This window comes from Carettochelys insculpta, chromosome 6 (assembly GCF_033958435.1).
Source record: "Carettochelys insculpta isolate YL-2023 chromosome 6, ASM3395843v1, whole genome shotgun sequence".
NCBI lineage: Eukaryota > Metazoa > Chordata > Testudines > Carettochelyidae > Carettochelys > Carettochelys insculpta.
Window position 1 is genome coordinate 13438540 of NC_134142.1, and position 18217 is coordinate 13456756.

An 18217-nucleotide genomic window follows, 5' to 3' on the forward strand; every position below is an offset into this window, starting at 1 on the left:
GGGACCCACTGGATCGCTCCCCTGTCTGCCAATCGCTGCCCAGGGAGCTGTGGCTTCAAGAAAAGTCAGTGTTGGCCACACATGCAGCCTTGGTGGCCACAATAGAGAAACACTTCCATACTGGTGTAATTTTTCAGGCATTTTCATAAACTCATGACCAAGGCCTCATATATGTGACATCTATTCCCATCTTTTAAAACCCAGTAAAGTAGTAAAAAAATCCTTTGCTTCTTACTCTAGTTATCTCAATATTTAGATTCTCTCTGTCCTGGGGAATTTTTGATTGCAGGAGGAAGAGGTCAGAATCGAGGCTATCTCTGTGAAACAAAGCCATTGCATACGTATTAAAGTGTGAATACGAAAAAGAACTATGGAAGACAAGCCCTAACCCTGCCCCTTCCACCTGAGGCCCCACCCCTTCCATCCCAAAGCCCCACTTCTTTCTCAACCAAGCCAAGACACACCAGACACCAGCTCATGCAGGCAGCCAGGGTACCCAGCTGCTATACTGTGGCCCAGCCTTCCCCAGCTGTGCGAGTGTAAGCAATTTTGGGAAGGTAATGCCTTCTCTTGCCCACAATACATGCTCATGATCACACCTTTACTGCAGGGTCAACATACCCAATGGTATCAGCCTTTGGGTGTAATACAAACTGAAAACAAGTCTTGCTTCTGATGGACATAGTGCATGTTTTAGAGAGGCAGGGGAAGCAGGACAGCTATTCTCTTTCCTTGTAATTCATGCAGCATTACCCATGGTCAGGCAAGGAGCCCATGACCCTAACTAGAGGAAACATGTGAGAAGGAAGAAATCTGATAGCGGAGGAAAGAACTGAAGTAAGAGAGGAGAAAAACTAGTGAATTTATGACAAAGAAACATGGACACTTGAGAACCCCCACAAGAGCATTGGGATTTGTGCCAAACACAGAGAAAGAAGGAATATTGTGGCAGGCCTTCAGTTTAACTTAACTGATTAAGGCGCATGCCCCTTACCTAATATGAGGTGGCACTCAAGATACTGGCAAGCAAATACAGAGCAAATAAGGAACCTCACACATTTAGGGGACTACAAAAAAAATGGAAGTCATACAAAGGTAATACTTTTGTCATATCAGCCAGTGGAATTCACTGCAGCATATAACATAGGCCCTGAGCCTGTGAACCTATATGTGTGTGCTTCACTGTATTACCATGACTAGTCTCACTGAAGTCTATGATCAATGAAGTGAAGCATGTGGATAAATACTGATGGAGCATGGTCATGTTTGGTTACTGGGCTGCAGCTGGATTTTGAAAAGAGCGGGACAGTTTTATTACTGTTAACAACAGGCCTGGTTAAGGAACCCAGGAAAAGAGTAGTCAAATCTCAGAGTTCAAGGCAAGAAGCTCATTCACACAGGGCTTCCAGAATTAATATTTTCCCCATGGCTAGGCACTGTTGCCTTCCTCCAAAACATCAAGCATTGGCCATGGGGCAGGGGGTGGGGACAGTGCAAGGTCTTGGATTTCAAGAGGAAGTCTGATTTGAGAAGAATATTCCCAGGTTGTATTTTCCAGCAGCTAGAAAAATACTTAATTTCAAAAACACTAAGCAGCTCAGAGTAATTACTGAGACTGTGTATGTGTCAGTATAGCCCTTCAGTCAGGGTAATCCGGGAGCCCAATAGTGAATCAGTAGTGCCATTTAAATGAAGCCATGGCTCAACTTCCTCCCTGCCTCCTTTGGGATGTCCTACACCTTTGGGAGCATGTGGAGGGAGTACAGGAAGTGTAGCTGTGCAGAAGGGTAAGACAGTGCTGAGATGTACCCTCCCCAGTCACACATACAGAGCAGCTGCGCGCAGTTCTGGCTCTACGTACACTGTATGTGACTATTCCACGGCAGCTACCTCAAGTTCACCAATATATCATCTGAGTTACTTTGTGTGCGCGTGCCTACTGAAGTTAATGGAAAAAATCCCACTAACTTCAATGAGCACTGGCCTGCGCCCCAAGATATTGTTATTTTGAATCAAGTCAGTCATTCCGTGTCTGTATAAACAATCACACTGACAGACAGATGGACAAGTGATCTGCAATAGTATAGAAAGAGAGCTAGTTTGATTCCTGGGAATAGCACTAGACTGTGCAGCCAATGCATGGATTAGATGCTAAATTTATAGTAGTTGATTTGAAGTTAGTTTTATTATTTAATTATTCATGTAATTTATTGCATCTGGTAGCTTGAGAGCAAACATTCTTATTAACTCCTTAAAGGCTACAGAAATATTAAATGCTGATACAAGTTTAATTAAGAGGACAAAGAATCAAATCACTTACTTCCTTTTGCAGAGTCCCAGCTTCTCCGTCATTTTAAGTTCTAATTCCATTATCCGTTGTTCATTTGTTTCTTTCAGTTGTGTTATCTGAACGTTCCCATTAAAAATAGTCTATCCAAAATAAAATTAGTTAGTACTGAGACAAGGTATTTCTAGAAACAGTACTCACATAATTCATTTGCTGCCACTTTTCTTTTTAAAGACCATGTAATTTCGCATATGATTTTTGTAACTTGTTAATATTTATTCTGAAATGTCACAAACAAAACCTTAAGCCAACATAAAACAAAAATATATTTAAGGTACTAGTCAAGCCAGTGCTGTGCTCTACTTACTCTACTTTATCATTAACAATGTTAATAAACCAAGTCACAGTGGTAACCAGAAGAGATTTAAAGATCCTCGTGCTATAAACTCTATCCTCTAATTTGTCTTCACTGCAGAGTTAATCTGGGCTTTGCCCCTAATTCAGCTCCCATCTGTATACAAAAGCTTTAACTCAAGTGCAGTATTGCTTTTAACTCAAGTTGGCAGATCCATTGGGGGTATGGGCAGGTCCATCAGAAAGTATGGGCAGACCCATCAGGAGATTTGGGCCAACTCATCAGCTGCTAATCCAATTGCTCTGTGATGCTCAAGTGTTTTTTCACCATGTTTACCTTATAAGGACCCTACAGCAGTGCTAGCACAACCCCACAGGTTACTCGCAGTCTACAACATTGGCTGTTTTTCTGTCATTGTGGAAACAAGCGACAGTAGCTAAGGCCATGTATACACTACAAAATAAGGTCAACCTAACTTATATTGGCTGTTATTAAATCACTGATGTGTCCCTGCACACTTGCCTCCATTGGTCAACGTGCATAATCCTCACCAAGAGCACTAAAATCAATTGCACTGCCAGCGTGGGGCATCACGCGGGTGGTTCCTGAAAGCAAGAGATGGTTGATGCAAGCAACCCATTGTCTACACTGACACTGTATTGATCTGATTACATTGACCATGATTCTGAATTACTGGGGGAGGAAATGGTGTTATTAAATCAGCACACAGAGGTCCTGACATTGGCAGGAGCCAAAGTTAAGTGAAGACTCTTCCACATATAGGTTGACACAAAGCAATTTACAACTAACTAACTGTATAGCATAGATGAGGCCTGATGGAAGCTTTCCCAGCTGCACCTACACTGTCAGATAGGTTGGCACAGGTAGAGCAGCCCGGGCAGTGGATTTTTCACACCCCTGCACATTGTAATTACATTAACCTAAATGTTAAGTGTAGGCAAGTCTCACTCAGGAGGAATTAACTAAAGTGTAAATAACTCAGGTTGCCTCAGCAGTGCAAACAGAGGGTAAGAGGACTGCAGAAGACATTGATTGGTCTAGATGGAGTAAAAACTATAGCCACTATTATGTGGAAGGCATAGACAGCCTGACGACTAAGGCTAACTAATTTCACAGCTGTGAAAAGTACATTATGGTCTGTAACATAAGCCCTTCCTCCTGAAATCCAATGTTCCCTTTTCCCTGTGGGTGCCCCAACAAACCTGGTACATGATGGGCAGGGGAGGCTCATAGTCTGGCTGGGCTGGGGTTAGGGTTAGGATCTATCCTCTGCACAATTGCAGGGGAAGAAGGGAGGAGACCAGAGCCACCTCCAGGTGCCTTCCCATGCTGCAGGATGCTCTGAGATTGGGGAGCAACCACAGAGGTTCTTACAGCTGGAGGAGACTTGTGGAGTTGGAACTGATCTTCCCTGTGCTATGGGCTTGTCCATCCCCTGCACAGCTGCTCGTGGGGGTGGGGACTGGGAGAAATCAGACCCACTTCCACCTCTGAAAACCTCCTGTGGTGGGTCAGCTCCAGTTCTGAAGGCAGCGGAAAAGTGAGGGTAGCAATCCCATGATCCCTCTACAAGAAGTCTGTGACACTTCCCCGCAATCCCCTTTTGGGCCAGTTACAACACTGCAAAATTCAGACTTAAACCTCTGAAAGTATGAATTGACCAATTTTCAAATCCTATGGCCATGAAATTGAACATAACGGATAGTGAATTTGGTAGGACTCTACTGATTACCCTTCTCATCCCATTAGCTCTGGCTTTTCAGATGTTGAGATGCCCCATATTGTTTTTATGTATGCATCGATAGGAGCTGCATTATTTTCCCCAGCTTACTTCTGAGAGACCTGTACAGATAAGGCTTCTGTCACTTCTGGCAGTGAGAGATAAAAAGGCATATTTTAAAAAGTGGAAGTCAAATCCTAGTGATCAAAATAGAAAGGAAGATAAACACTGTTCCTCAAAATCTTTTTTGGCTTTTCTTATTACATTTTTACATTTAATTTGGCAGTTAGCCATAAATTCAAAAAACAATAGTAAAATGTTTTTTAAGTACATTAGAAGCAGGAAGCCTGCTAAGAAAGCAGTGGGGTCCCTGGATGATAGAGACATAAAAGGAGCAATCAAGGAAGATAATGCCATTGCGGAAAAACTAAATGATTTCTTTGCTTCAGTCTTCATGGCTGAGGATGTTAGAGAGATTCGCAAATCTCAGCCATCCTTTATAGGTGACAAATCTGAGGAACTGTCCCAGACTGAAGTGTCATTAGAGGAGGTTTTGGACCTAATTGATAAGCTAAACAGTCACAAGTCTCCTGGACCAGATGGTATTCACCCAAGGGTTCTAAAAGAACTCAAATGTGAAATTGCAGAACAATTAACGGTGGTTTGTAACCTATACTTTAAATCAGCTTTGATACCCAATGATTGGAAGACAGCTAATATAACACCAATATTTGAAAAGGGCTCTAAAGGAGACCCTAGCAATTATAGACCAGTAAGTCTAATGTCAGTACCGGGCAAATTAGTAGAAACAATAGTAAAGAGTAAAATTGTCAGACACGTAGAAGAACATGATTTGTTGAGCAAAAGTCAACATGGTTTCTGTAAAGGGAAGTCGTATCTTGCTAATCTATTAGAGTTCTTTGAAGGAGTTAACAAGCATGCGGACGGGGGGATCCAGTAGACATAGTATACTTAGATTTCCAGAAAGCCTTTGACATGGTCCCTCACCAAAGGCTCCTATGTAAATTAGGTGGTCGTGGGATAGGAGGAAAGATCCTTTCATGGATTGGGCACTGGTTAAAAGACAGAAAACAAAGGGTAGGAATAAATGGTAAATTTTCACAATAGAAGTGGTGTTCCCCAAGGGTCAGTCATGGGACCAATCTTGTTCAACTTATTCATCAATGATCTAGAGAAAGGGGTAAGCAGTGAGGTGGCAAAGTTTGCAGCTGACACCGAACTGTTCAGGATAGTCAAAACCAAAGCAGACTGTGAAGAACTTCAAAAAGATCTCAGCAAAGAGTGATTGGGCAGCAAAATGGCAGATGAAATTTAATGTGGGTAAGTGTAAGGTAATGCACATTGGGAAAAATAACCCCAGTTATACATACAATATGATGGGGGCAAATTTAGCTACAACAGGTCAGGAAAGGGATCTCGGAATTATAGTGGGTAGTTCTCTGAAAACATCCACGCAGTGTGCAGCGGCAGTCAATAAAGCAAATAGGATGTTAGGAATAATTAAAAAAGGGATAGAAAATAAGATGAAGAATATCTTACTTCCTCTATGTAAAACTATGGTATGCCCACATCTTGAGTACTGCCTGCAGATGTGGTCTCCTCACCTCAAAAAAGATATATTGGCATTAGAAAAGGTTCAGAAAAGGGCAACTAAAAGATTAAGGGTTTGGAATGGGTCCCATATGAGGAGAGGCTAGAGAGACTGGGACTTTTCAGTCTAGAAAAAAGGAGACTGAAGGGTGATATGATAGAGGTATATAACATCATGAATGGTGTGGAGAAACTGAATACAGAAAAGTTATTTACTTGTTGCCATAATATAAGAACTAGAGGACACCAAATGAAATTAATGGGTAGCGGGTTTAAAACTAATAAAAGAAAGTTTTTCTTCGCACAGCGCACAGTCAACCTGTGGAACTCCTTGCCAGAGGATGCCGTGAAGACCAGGACTCTAACAGAGTTTAAAAAAGAGCTCGATAAATATTTGGAGGTTAGGTCCATAGATGGCTATTTGCAAGGGGTAAGGTAGGGTGACTAACTTTTTTTTGAAGGCGGGAGATGGATGGCAGGAGACAAATCACTTGATCATTGTCTTCAGTTCACCTCCTCTGGGACACCTGGCATTAGCTACTGTTGGCAGACAGGATACCGGGCTAGATGGACCTTTGGTCTGACCCAGTATGGTCGTTCTTATGTTCTTATGCTATGTTCTCTGGTTAATTATTCCATAGTCTCATATGCCCGGATACCTTTCCTGATGTTCAAATTAAGTGCTTTCCTTTCTATTTGTTCCCACTGCTACTAGTTATGCCACCTTGGACCACACTAAGTTACCTCTTTTCCTATATGTTTAACCATCAAGTGTTTACAAATTGTCATTTCTCCTTGTTAGCCTTGATCCTGGAAATGGCTCTGTCTGGGCCATCATATGGAGCCAGTTACAGGACTGAGGCCTGTGTCATCATCTCGCTGAGCTACTGCACATATGCAAGGGAAAAGTGACAGCCATAGCTACAGCAGAACAATTATTTTGCTAGAGCAACACTGGTATAATTCTCCCATGTGGACTCACTCTTCCTGAACAAAAGTGACTTTGTTACAGAATAATTACTGGTCAATAGTGCTGCTTAATTTCCTCATGTATACAAGACTTTAGCTTATTCATTCTCTCTTCATAGAAGTTGGTTCCTCCAGTCCTTCCAACTCCCTCCAATTGGCCCCACTATTAAATTAAAAGTTGCTGTTCTTTACTGTAAAAATTTGCATTGAATTAAGAACTCTATTGCGAGAAACTAATAATTTTCTCCTTACCGCCTTATTTTGAGCTATCTCACGTTGGACATCTAATAGCTTTGCAGATAATTTTTCAAATTCATCCTTTTTTCCTGATGTTTTTGCCTTCTGAAGATCAAGTTTTGTTTTCATGTCTTCATTCTACATTTAAAAATACTAATTTAATGAGCTACTACAAATTGCTTAAGTAAACAAGAAAGTGCAGTCTCTGAAGCTGTTCAATAAAAGTGTTACACTAATGGGAAATTTATATAGGCTGAATCTCTCTAATCTGGCACTCTCTCATCTGGCAATGTCTGTAGTCTGGCATGATTTATTTACCCAGATATCCATTTATCATGGGTGTGGCCAAGTTTCCCATAGTCCCATAAAGTTTGTTTACAGCCACCAGTCCTGGCTCTCAGTGTTCTGTGCTGTTATTTAGCTCTAATTTACCCCTAACATCTTTTAAGAGCTCAGTAAGCAGTGGTAGTATTGGTAATGTGCTAGACAATATTGACTTCCTGTTGTCCGGCAAATTCTCATTTGGCACGTGTCAGGTCCGAAGGATGCTGGATGAGAGAGGTTCAACCTGTTTTTGAGAAAAAATAACTTTCTCCAGGGACACCCTTTATATTTGTATGCCAAAACCCTGCAGGAAAATTCCATTAATAATTCATTAAATCACACTATTAATTTAGGTTCTGACTTTGCAAAGACTTACATACATGCTTAATGTTACATACTATTGTAAGGAATGTGGCAGAAGGAACGCAATGCTGCTGAAGGCTGGGAGGAATGTGTCCCAGTGATCATTTGCATGAGAATGCAAAGGTGCGCATGTGTGATACCTTTTCAGGCAAAGCCTAATGGGTAGCAAGTAAGCCATGAGATTTGGTCTATTGTAAACATGTAGTTGTAAAAATCACAATTTAAGCTGACACTTAATGCGGGAGTTGTGAGATCTCACCAATGCTCTGGGTTGTTGTGGGGGACAGGGCAGTCGCCTTAGCTGTGTAAGACATTGATTACACAGGGCTCCCTGGTTTAAAGCATTGTGGAATGAAGGGGAGGGGTACTGGTTGAGCCAGCTTGTTGAGTGCCTTAGCTATATAGGTATAAGCCTGGCTTGACTAACCCTCCCCACCTGTTGAAAGATAGAACTGGATACTAGGGTGTTTGTGAAGCCCTGCACTAGGCATACCAAGAGCTGAAATCACAGAGTGGTAGCTGAGGCCACCCAGAGCTGAAATCACTGGGTTCTGCCTTAGGGTGGTCCCAAGCAGTGGGGTTAGGATTGGTGGATGACAGCAAGTCTGGCGGGCGGCTGGTAGGAGCAGCAGCGGATGACGGTGACCGGCGGACAACAGCGGGCGGCCGGTAGGAGCAGCAGCGGCAGACTGGTGGGTGGCCGGTAGGAGTGGTGGCAGACTGGCGGGCGGCCGGTAGGAGCAGCGGCGGAGGACGGCGACTGGCCGACGGCTGGTGACAGCAAGGGGAGGCTACAGACAAGTGGACAGCTAGTATTGCCCTGGTGATGTATCTGTGGGCTTTGGGTTTGGGACTGCACCGCAGAAGGTACACCCTGTAACTGTGTGTGTGTGTGTGTGTGTGTGTGGAAAAGGGCCAAGAGCCCCAGCAAGAGACTGGGTTCTACTGCATATGGGGATGGTATCTGGGTAAAAGGGGGTTTTGTCTCTTCTTTGCTGAGATATACTGCATCTGTCGCTGTAACCTTGGGGTAGGTTACAGTCATTAAACAAGCCATTTCTATCTCAGACTCTGTGATTGCAAGGCGGGGGAGAACCGCCTTACAGGCACCCAGCACGGGGGTGAAATTGTCCCAGGCTACTGGGTGGGGGCCCGAGCCGGTTGGTTGTATCCTTGATGGGAAAACCCCACAATAGTTGAACCCAGCCCTTCTGGCAAGCATCTGGCGTTAACAGAAGGGTTACATAAGTGGGGGCTCATCCGGGATCTCTTTTGCTGGGTAGTACCCCTCGCAAGCACACATATATATATAACATTGTAAGAAGTAGTTCTGTTGTTGCGGGATAAGTTAGAGTTTATACCGTGGCTGGCCGTATACTAGAAGACTGGTGTGAGGAGTTGGGTATTGACCCTAGAAATTGTCTATTAGTTTTAGGGATACCTGAGGGTATGGAAGATGGCCCAATTGAGGCCCTTCTAACAAAAGCCATTGATTCTCTAACGAGGTGTCGCATACAGGGGGCGTAGACCTCAAGTAGACGACAAAGCATTTGTGGTGCTATGTGAATTGCCAGTAGCTGTGGACTCTTTGCAGATCCCAAGTGAGATAAAGATTCCCACTGGCACCTTGAAAGTTGTGATCGCCAAGGCCTTTGCAACAGGCCCCGCTTCACATGCTGTATTTAAGGAGAAGATAACAGCCTTTTTAGCACAGGAAGGAAAGACTATGGCAGACGTGTCAAGTCTACTGAGTGCTGAACCATCGGCCCCTGGCCCTTCTATGGATGTATGGGCCAAAGCTTTGGGACAAGCATTAGAGAAGGTCCTGCAACCTCATCATGAGTCTTGTTCATACCGTAAATTACGCTTATTTTCGGGTGGTGCGGTCCCAATACCAGGGGAAGAAGCGTTTGAACCCTGGTTAGAACATACCACTAAAATGCTCCGAGAGTGGGCAGTACCTGAAGCTGAGAAGAGAAGGCGACTGATAGAGAGTCTCTGGGGTCCCGCGCTGGATGTCATTCGGACGTTGAAGCTGGGTAATCCGGATGCTAGTGCAAATGACTGCTTAGAAGCTCTCAATCATGCCTTTGGGAGGACTGAAGATTCGGAGGAAGTTTATTGCAAATTCTTGAGCACCAGACAACAGAGAGGCGAAAAGTTATCAACCGATGTTCAGAGGTTGGAGAAACTACTGCAGAGAGTTGTCTTGCATGGAGCCATCACAGCAGAGCAAATGGATCGAACTCGAATGTCCCAAATTGTGAGGGGAGCGCAATACCAGCACCCAATCCTATTCCATATTCGATTAAGGGAACGACTGGCGGCCCCACCCAGCTATTCACGATTGATTAAAGAGATCCGAGAAGAGGAAGAAAGGCAGGCCACCAGTGAGAGCAGGGGCACTCAACCATACAAACATGGCAGCACGGCCCCCTTGCAACTCCCCAAAACATTGATGGTGAACGGTGGAGAGGAGCTCGCCCAAGATGCAAGACCTGATGGTGCAGGTGGACGAACTGAGGGGTGCTGTAGGTTCAGCCTGGGCACCAGGGAGTGGTGAACAGCTAGCAGCAGCGGTCCATAAGACTGGGCTCAGGACAGCTACTTCGGCAGGCTGGCCAAGTATAGGATCCTTCTTCTGCTACAAATGTGGTCAGGAAGGACACACTGCAGCAAGATGTCAAAATAAGCAAAATCCAACACTGATGTACCAAAAGCTGAGGGCCACCTGGGAAAAGTCGGGAAATGGCTACAGGGTCTGGGAAAGGAGCTGCCCACACCCTCGGGAAGCGAGGGCTCCCATAGAAGAGACAGACCCACGGCTTTCCCACGAGGACTCATAGGACCTAGAGCAGAAGTCAATGTGAAAATAGAAGGGGTGGAATGTACAGCCGTCCTTGATACAGGGTCTCAAGTGACGATCATATTCCAGTCATTCTATCAACAAAGGCTTGGGCACCTGCCTATCCAGCCATTGACAGGTCTCGGCCTGTGTGGACTCAGCCTGAATGAATACCCCTATGCGGGATATATCATCATGCACCTAGAGTTCCCAGAAGATGTGGCAGGGGTAAGAGAGGAGGTGGACACAGTTGCCTTAATATGCCCTGACCCCAAGGGGATCTCTGACGTGTCGGTGCTCATAGGGACCAACTCCAGCCTCTTTAAAGTACTGGCAGAATATTGCAGACAACGGGCCGGGGACCAATACCTGAGCACCCTGATGATTCATGCACTTTGTGCTGAAGCCTACAAAAAATTTGAGGATTCTAAACAGGAGTTGCCTGAACTACCAATGTGTACCCTGAGGTATGTGGGCACAACTCCCATAGTAGTGCCTGCAAGGACAGAGCAAGAGGTGCTCACTAGGAGTACCTGGATAAAGAGCAGCGGAGGGACTCTAGCTATGGTAGAGCAACCAGCTGATGGAGGCCAGACACAAAGACCAATGCGGGTGGAGTGGGAGTCCCTGGGTGGATGCCCCTTGTCCCTGCCATCAGAGGAGGACCCTGCAACCCCTGTTATCCCCATCCTCAATAGGCGAGATAGAGCCATAAAGCCCATAAACAGACTAAGTTATGAGGCACCTGGAGTAGTTGGGGAGGATGTAATACATCTGGCACACAGACTTGCAGAAGCCATAGTGAGCTTTCTCAGGCCATTAGAGGGGAATTCATGTGGATGTTATAATCGAAACAGTGTTTTGCCGGGACGTCAAATTCTCAGCTGGGGGGAGGATGTAAGGAATGTGGCAGAAGGAACACAATGCTGCTGAAGGCTGGGAGGAATGTGTCCCAGTGATCACTTGCATGAGAATGCAAAGGTGCACATGTGTGATACCTTTTCAGGCAAAGCCTAATGGGTAGCAAGTAAGCCATGAGATTTGGTCTATTGTAAACATGTAGTTGTAAAAATCACAATTTAAGCTGACACTTAATGCGGGAGTTGTGAGATCTCACCAATGCTCTGGGTTATTGTGGGGGACAGGGCAGTCGCCTTAGCTGTGTAAGACATTGATTACACAGGGCTCCCTGGTTTAAAGCATTGTGGAATGAAGGGGAGGGGTACTGGTTGAGCCAGCTTGCTGAGTGCCTTGGCCCTGCCTATTCCTTGGCCATATAGGTATAAGCCTGGCTTGACTAACCCTCCCCACCTGTTGAAAGATAGAACTGGATACTAGGGTGTTTGTGAAACCCCGCACTAGAGATGCCAAGAGCTGAAATCACAGAGTGGCAGCTGAGGCCACCCAGAGCTGAAATCACTGGGTTCTGCCTTAGGGCAGTCCCAAGCAGCGGGGTTAGGACTGGCGGACGACAGCAAGACGCAGCGGCGGGCAGCTGGTAGGAGCAGCGGCGGACGACAGCGACTGGCGGGCGGCCGGTAGGAGCGGCGGCACAGGACGGCGACTGGCAGATGGCTGGTGACAGCAAGGGGAGGCTACAGACAAGTGGACAGCTAGTATTGCCCTGGGCTACGTCTACACGTGCACCCAACTTCGAAATAGCTTATTTCGATGTTGCGACATCGAAATAGGCTATTTCGATGAATAACGTCTACACGTCCTCCAGGGCTGGCAACGTCGATGTTCAACTTCGACGTTGCTCAGCCCAACATCGAAATAGGCACAGCGAGGGAACGTCTACACGCCAAAGTAGCACACATCGAAATAAGGGAGCCAGGCACAGCTGCAGACAGAGTCACGGGGCGGACTCAACAGCAAGTCGCTCCCTTAAAGGGCCCCTCCCAGACACACTTTCATTAAACAGTGCAAGATACACAGAGCCAACAACTAGTTGCAGACCCTGTATATGCAGCACGGACCCCCAGCTGCAGCAGCAGCAGCCAGAAGCCCTGGGCTAAGGGCTGCTGCCCACGGTGACCACAGAGCCCCGCAAGGGCTGGAGAGAGAGTATCTCTCAACCCCCCAGCTGATGGCCGCCATGGAGGACCCCTCTATTTCGATGTTGCGGGACGCGGATCGTCTACACGTCCCTACTTCGATGTTGAACGTCGAAGTAGGGCGCTATTCCCATCCCCTCATGGGGTTAGCGACTTCGACGTCTCGCCACCTAACGTCGATTTCAACTTCGAAATAGCGCCCAACACATGTAGACGTGACGGGCGCTATTTCGAAGTTACTGCCGCTACTTCGAAGTAGCGCGCACGTGTAGACGCAGCTCTGGTGATGTATCTGTGGGCTTTGGGTTTGGGACTGCACCGCAGAAGGTACACCCTGTAACTGTGTGTGTGTGTAGAAAAGGGCCAAGAGCCCCAGCAAGAGTTCTACTGCATATGGGGATGGTATCTGGGTAAAAGGGGGTTTTTGTCTCTTCTTTGCTGAGATATACTGCATCTGTCGCTGTAACGTTGGGGTAGGTTATGGTCATTAAACAAGCCATTTCTATCTCAGACTCTGTGCTTGCGAGGGGGGGGAGAACCGCCTTATAGGCACCCAGCACAGGGGTGAAATTGTCCCAGGCCACTGGGTGGGGGCTCGAGCCGGTTGGTTGTATCCTTGATGGGAAAACCCCACAATAGTTGAACCCAGCCCTTCTGGCAGGCATCTGGCGTTAACAGAAGGGTTACACTATAAACAAAACAAAAAAGCAGTCCAGTAGCACTTTAAAGACTGCTACTGGACTGCTTTTTTGTTTTGATAGCATATAGGCTAGCACGGCTTTCTCTCTGATACTATAAACAGTGTCACTGACTTATGCAGGACTACAAACATTGCATAGAACTAGGCATATGACTAGGTCCTGTCTGTATTGGGCTACAATTTGTTCTACAGAAAAATATTTGTGTCAAACTAAAAGAAAAATAACATCCTTTAGGAGAGATTTTTTCGCATTTTTTCAAAACAGAAATCAAATAAATATGTCAAAACATAAAAGCAACAATATATTTTTCTTCTGTCTCTCCTCATCTAGTACCTATTAGAGAGAGTTTGGGAGCCTGTCTGTCTGTGCATCTGTCTGTCTGTTCAATAACTGCTCCTAAAGGAGGAGCTAGAACCACTAAATTCAGTGTGCAGCTTTAGCTTATCAAAACAAAAAGCAAAGGTCAGAGTTGAGTTGGACCAGGACAATGGCATTTGCCTAGAATGTGATTGTTTCTCATAAAATGTGAAGGGAGGGCTCTGCTAGCAAGGACAGTTATACTGTATAATGACTACGGTGGAACAGCAAGGGGCCCGAGATGGGGACTGGGACAGCTATAACTCATGGGGCAGTGGTCGAGAAAAGGGCATCTGTCTACTATATATGTGAGAGAGTTTGTCTGTCTATATCAGAGAGGTAGCCGTGTTAGTCTGTAGCTTCGAGAACAACAAAAATTCTTGTGGCATCTTATAGACGAACAGATATTTTGAAGCATAAGCTTTCGTGGGCAAAGACCCACTTCATCAGATGCATGAGTTGGGGGGTGGTTTCAGAGGGGTATTTAAAGAGTGCGGTCCCAGTAAAGGGGGAGGGCCAGAGCTGACAAGGTCTATGCAGCAAGGTGGAAATGGCCCAATATCAACAGTACTTATCAAAAGAGCAAAAAACAAGTCAGATCAGACAGGGGGATGTGAGACTTTGTCAGCGTCTAATGGGGAGATATCAGCACCCAGAGCAGAGAAACTGTCCTTGTAAGCGGCGAGCCACTCCCAGTCTCTGTTTAATCCATGGTTAATGGAGTCAAATTTGCAAATAAATTACAGCTCAGAGATTTCTCTCTCCATTTGATTTCTGAAATTTTTTTGTTTCAGAACTGTCACCCTTAAATCTGCCACTGAGTGTCCAGGGAGATTGAAATATTCTCCCACAGGCTTCTGTACATTACCATTCCTGATGTCTGATTTATGTCCATTTATTCTTTTACGGAGAGACTGTCCAGTTTGGCCAATGTAAATTGCATTGGGACATTGCTGGCACATGATGGCATATATTATATTAGCAAATGTGCATTTAAAGGAGCCCCTGATGGTATAGTTGATGTTAGGTCTGTGTGTCAGTCTGTGTCCAGAATGGGATTGCTTCTCATAAAACCATACAGAAAAGAGAGATTCATGAGGCAGGTCAAAGGGTCTGGCTGGAGCAGCACCCCCACATTCAGGATTGTCCCAGCCCTTAGCCTCCCAACCCCCCAGCAGTCTTGAGGGGTGGGTCTGAAGATCCCACCCAATTCATACAGGAATGCATAAAACTATTCAGAAAACAGACAGCATCACCAGGCAGAAGAATGGAGCTGCCTGGGGGCACCCCTGACCTCTCCAGCATTGCCCTGCCCCCAGCCCCCTACCCCTCAGGTACCCTTTAGGCAGGGTGTGGGGGGGGGAGGGCTGAAACCCCCCCCCCATTCAAACAGGAACATTTCTGGCTGGGGGTACCCAGTTTGCTGCATTCTTCACTCTGGCTGGGGAGCTCAGGAGGCAGATGACCCTACCCCCAATGGGGGTCATGTGCCCCTCCCCAACTGGACCAAAGCCACTCAGAGTGAATACTGTAATATTAAATCACTAAATAGAAGTTGTTACAATTTAATAGGCAATTTAAAGAGGATGTGAGCGCTTTACACACTCACCATATAAAGGTATTATAGCCTCTTAAATTCTACAGTGCAAGTTAGCAATTCACTTTTCTGTTGTATTTATATGAGGCATAATTTTACTCTATGATAGCAAACTGTGCAAAATGTTTACCATAAATATGATTATGGAATATTATCTATATAATGAGGTTATAATATTTACCTTTCTAGCCCACATTTCTTTTTCAACACCAAATATTTTTCTTTCTTCAGCTAAAACATCATTTACTTCTTGCAGAGCTTTCTTTAGGTTGACTATTTCTTGTTCTGCATCCCTTTTTTTATTGCAAAACTCATTTAAAAGTATGTTTGTGTTAGCCTTCTGTGCCATCTGCTGGTTCATCAAGTCTACAGCTTCCTCATGCTTGCCCCACGACGACTCTTGCTCCTTACTGGTGAAAATAAATCATAGACAAATTATTCTGCACGCTGGCCATAGGCGTGAAATCCTGGGCCAAAGTCAGTAAAAACACACGGTGCAGCTCTAGACCCGACCCTTTGTTTTCTACCTGTCTGTAAAGTAAAGCACACATTAATGACTCTGGCAAGTGTAGCACTATGTATATAATATAGGTACTGGAGTGCACGTAGCATTGCCTGTAACTAAGACTATCTAAGCACTATCTGGCAGGGACAAAGCACATCACAGTGTAGAAGAGGATCCTCCGTGAGTGGGTATGTACAGAGATTTTGGTCTGGTCTACAGTTATAGTTATACCAATATAGTTGTGTCATTCAGGGCTGTGAGCCCGCCCCGATTCCGACAAAAGCCCCAGTGTAGATGCAGCTGTTCAGGCAGACCAGGGTGTCTGCTGGCGTCACTAATGTTATCCAGAGTGCTCTCCCAGTGGCAGAACCAGCAGGGCTGACATGCTCAGTGGGCTCCAGGGCAACGTGGGCCCTGCTCCATGCCCCAGAAGAGGTGGGGCCGGGGTAGAAGGGGCGGGGCACAGGGCATTCAGACCTTGGTGCCGCTCAGACTCTGTCCCTGTCCCTCCCACTCCTTCTCAGCTGCCCGTAGCAGCACAGCATCACTTCAAAGGGGCCCAGAACTCTGTCCATCACTGGTGCCAGAGTAGCAGTGGTGGAGGCCACAGCCCCAGGCCCCTTTGAAATGCCAGGCCTGGGGACAACGGCCCCCGTGGCCCCCTCCTGTTGGTGGGCCTGAGCAGAGCTACTCCTTCTGTCCGTGCCTGCTGTGTCTTTACTAGGAGGTTGTGCTGCGGTAGCTGTGCCTAGCCTTGTCCCCCGAGAGCACTGGGGGCTCTGTCAGTACAGAGGCCTAATTCAAAGCTCTTTCCCACAGTTGGTGATCTGGAGGTAAACTTAATACTATCAATTTTCTGACTATCCTCTGACATTCACTGCTGCAAGCCGAGGGTCCTCCAACAGGCTTTGGCATCATAGTCTGAGCTGCCATCCCTTTCCTCTAAGCCAGTCTATTGTTCCAGCAAGGGGCAGGTGGCATCATACAGTGACAGCTGCTCAGGAAACAAGATCTTCAAAAGCAGGGCTGCTACCGCAGCACAGAGCTACCTCGGAAGGTTTGCAGCTTGCTGCAGAAGCAAGAAACAAGCATTGTTCACCAGGCTCTGATTCCATTTTATTGCTCCTTAATCCTCTATCAATACGATTAGCTGAAGCAAATACAGCCGTACCACAGAGCCGCATTCTGGGTTTCACAAAGGATTTGTTTCTGATTCAGTGATTCAGTTTCATACGTGACACTTTTCAACGCTGTCTGTAATTGATTTATCTTAGCAGTACTGGATTCGTGGGCAGCGGCAACAAGAGCTAGAAAAATAAAACATGCACTGGTTGCGAAAAACAAATGAAAAGCTTACGTATCAACAGCCTGAATATGGCTTATTTTCTGCAATCTTTAATGCATTACTGTAGGAACTGCCAGCCATAGGTCCCTAGCTGTGATTCTCTTACTCTAGAAATACATTTAAAAACTAAACTGAATAAAATGCCGTAATATTATATGATTGAACCTCTCTAATCCAGAGCTCTCTAGTCTGGCACCATGCATAGTCTGGCATGATTTTAGTTAGCCAGATATCCACTTATCATGGGTGTGGCCAAGTTTCCCGTGGTCCCACACATTTTGTTTACGTCACCAGTCCTGGCTTTCAGTGTTCCGTGCTGTTATTTAGCTCTGATTTACCCCTAATTTTCTTCTCAGAGCCCAGTAAGCAGTGGAAGTGTGGGAAATGCTGCTAGACAATATTGACCTCCTGTGGTCCAGCAAATTCGCTCCTCTGGCATGTGTCAGGGCCTGAGTGTGCTGGACTAGAGAGGTTCAACCTGGGTGTAGGCTTGCTAGCTTTGTAACTGAACACCCTTCCTACCCATTCCCTAAGGTCATGCACCAGAGATGGGCAAATTATGGCCTGTGGGCTACACTCACCCTGTCCATACCAAGATGTGGCCCTCAGGCCAAAAATTTTGCCCGCCTTTGCCCTGAATCTTCCCTGATGCCCTGCCAGCACTCATTCCATCTCCATCCCTCCATCACATGCTCTCCCCCACCTGCATTCACTTGCTCATTTTCACCAGGCTGGCACATGGGGTTGGGGAGTGGGCTCCAGCAGAGGACGTGGGCTCTGGGGGGGTGTGCAGCTAAGAGGTTTGGGGTGCAAGAGGGGGCTCCAGCTGGGGCCGGGTATGAGGGGTTTGGAGTGTGGGAGGAGACTGTGGGCTGGTGGGGGAGGTATGGGCTTTGGACTGAGAATGGAGGCCAAGGGGTTCT

The 18217-nt window shown here is 46.1% G+C and overlaps 1 protein-coding gene across 1 annotated transcript in view; it reads right to left on the reverse strand.

Annotated features, from left to right (window-relative positions):
• Positions 1-18217, reverse strand: part of CCDC175 (coiled-coil domain containing 175) — a 46657-nt gene that overhangs the window by 19175 nt on the left and 9265 nt on the right. The window contains exons 4-8 of the mRNA XM_074998666.1: positions 17121-17256; positions 15626-15854; positions 7216-7338; positions 2321-2430; positions 236-317 (exon numbers count right to left, since the gene is read on the reverse strand). Of these exons, the coding sequence (XP_074854767.1) occupies positions 236-317; positions 2321-2430; positions 7216-7338; positions 15626-15854; positions 17121-17256 (680 nt within the window). The remainder of the gene's footprint in view (positions 1-235; positions 318-2320; positions 2431-7215; positions 7339-15625; positions 15855-17120; positions 17257-18217) is intronic.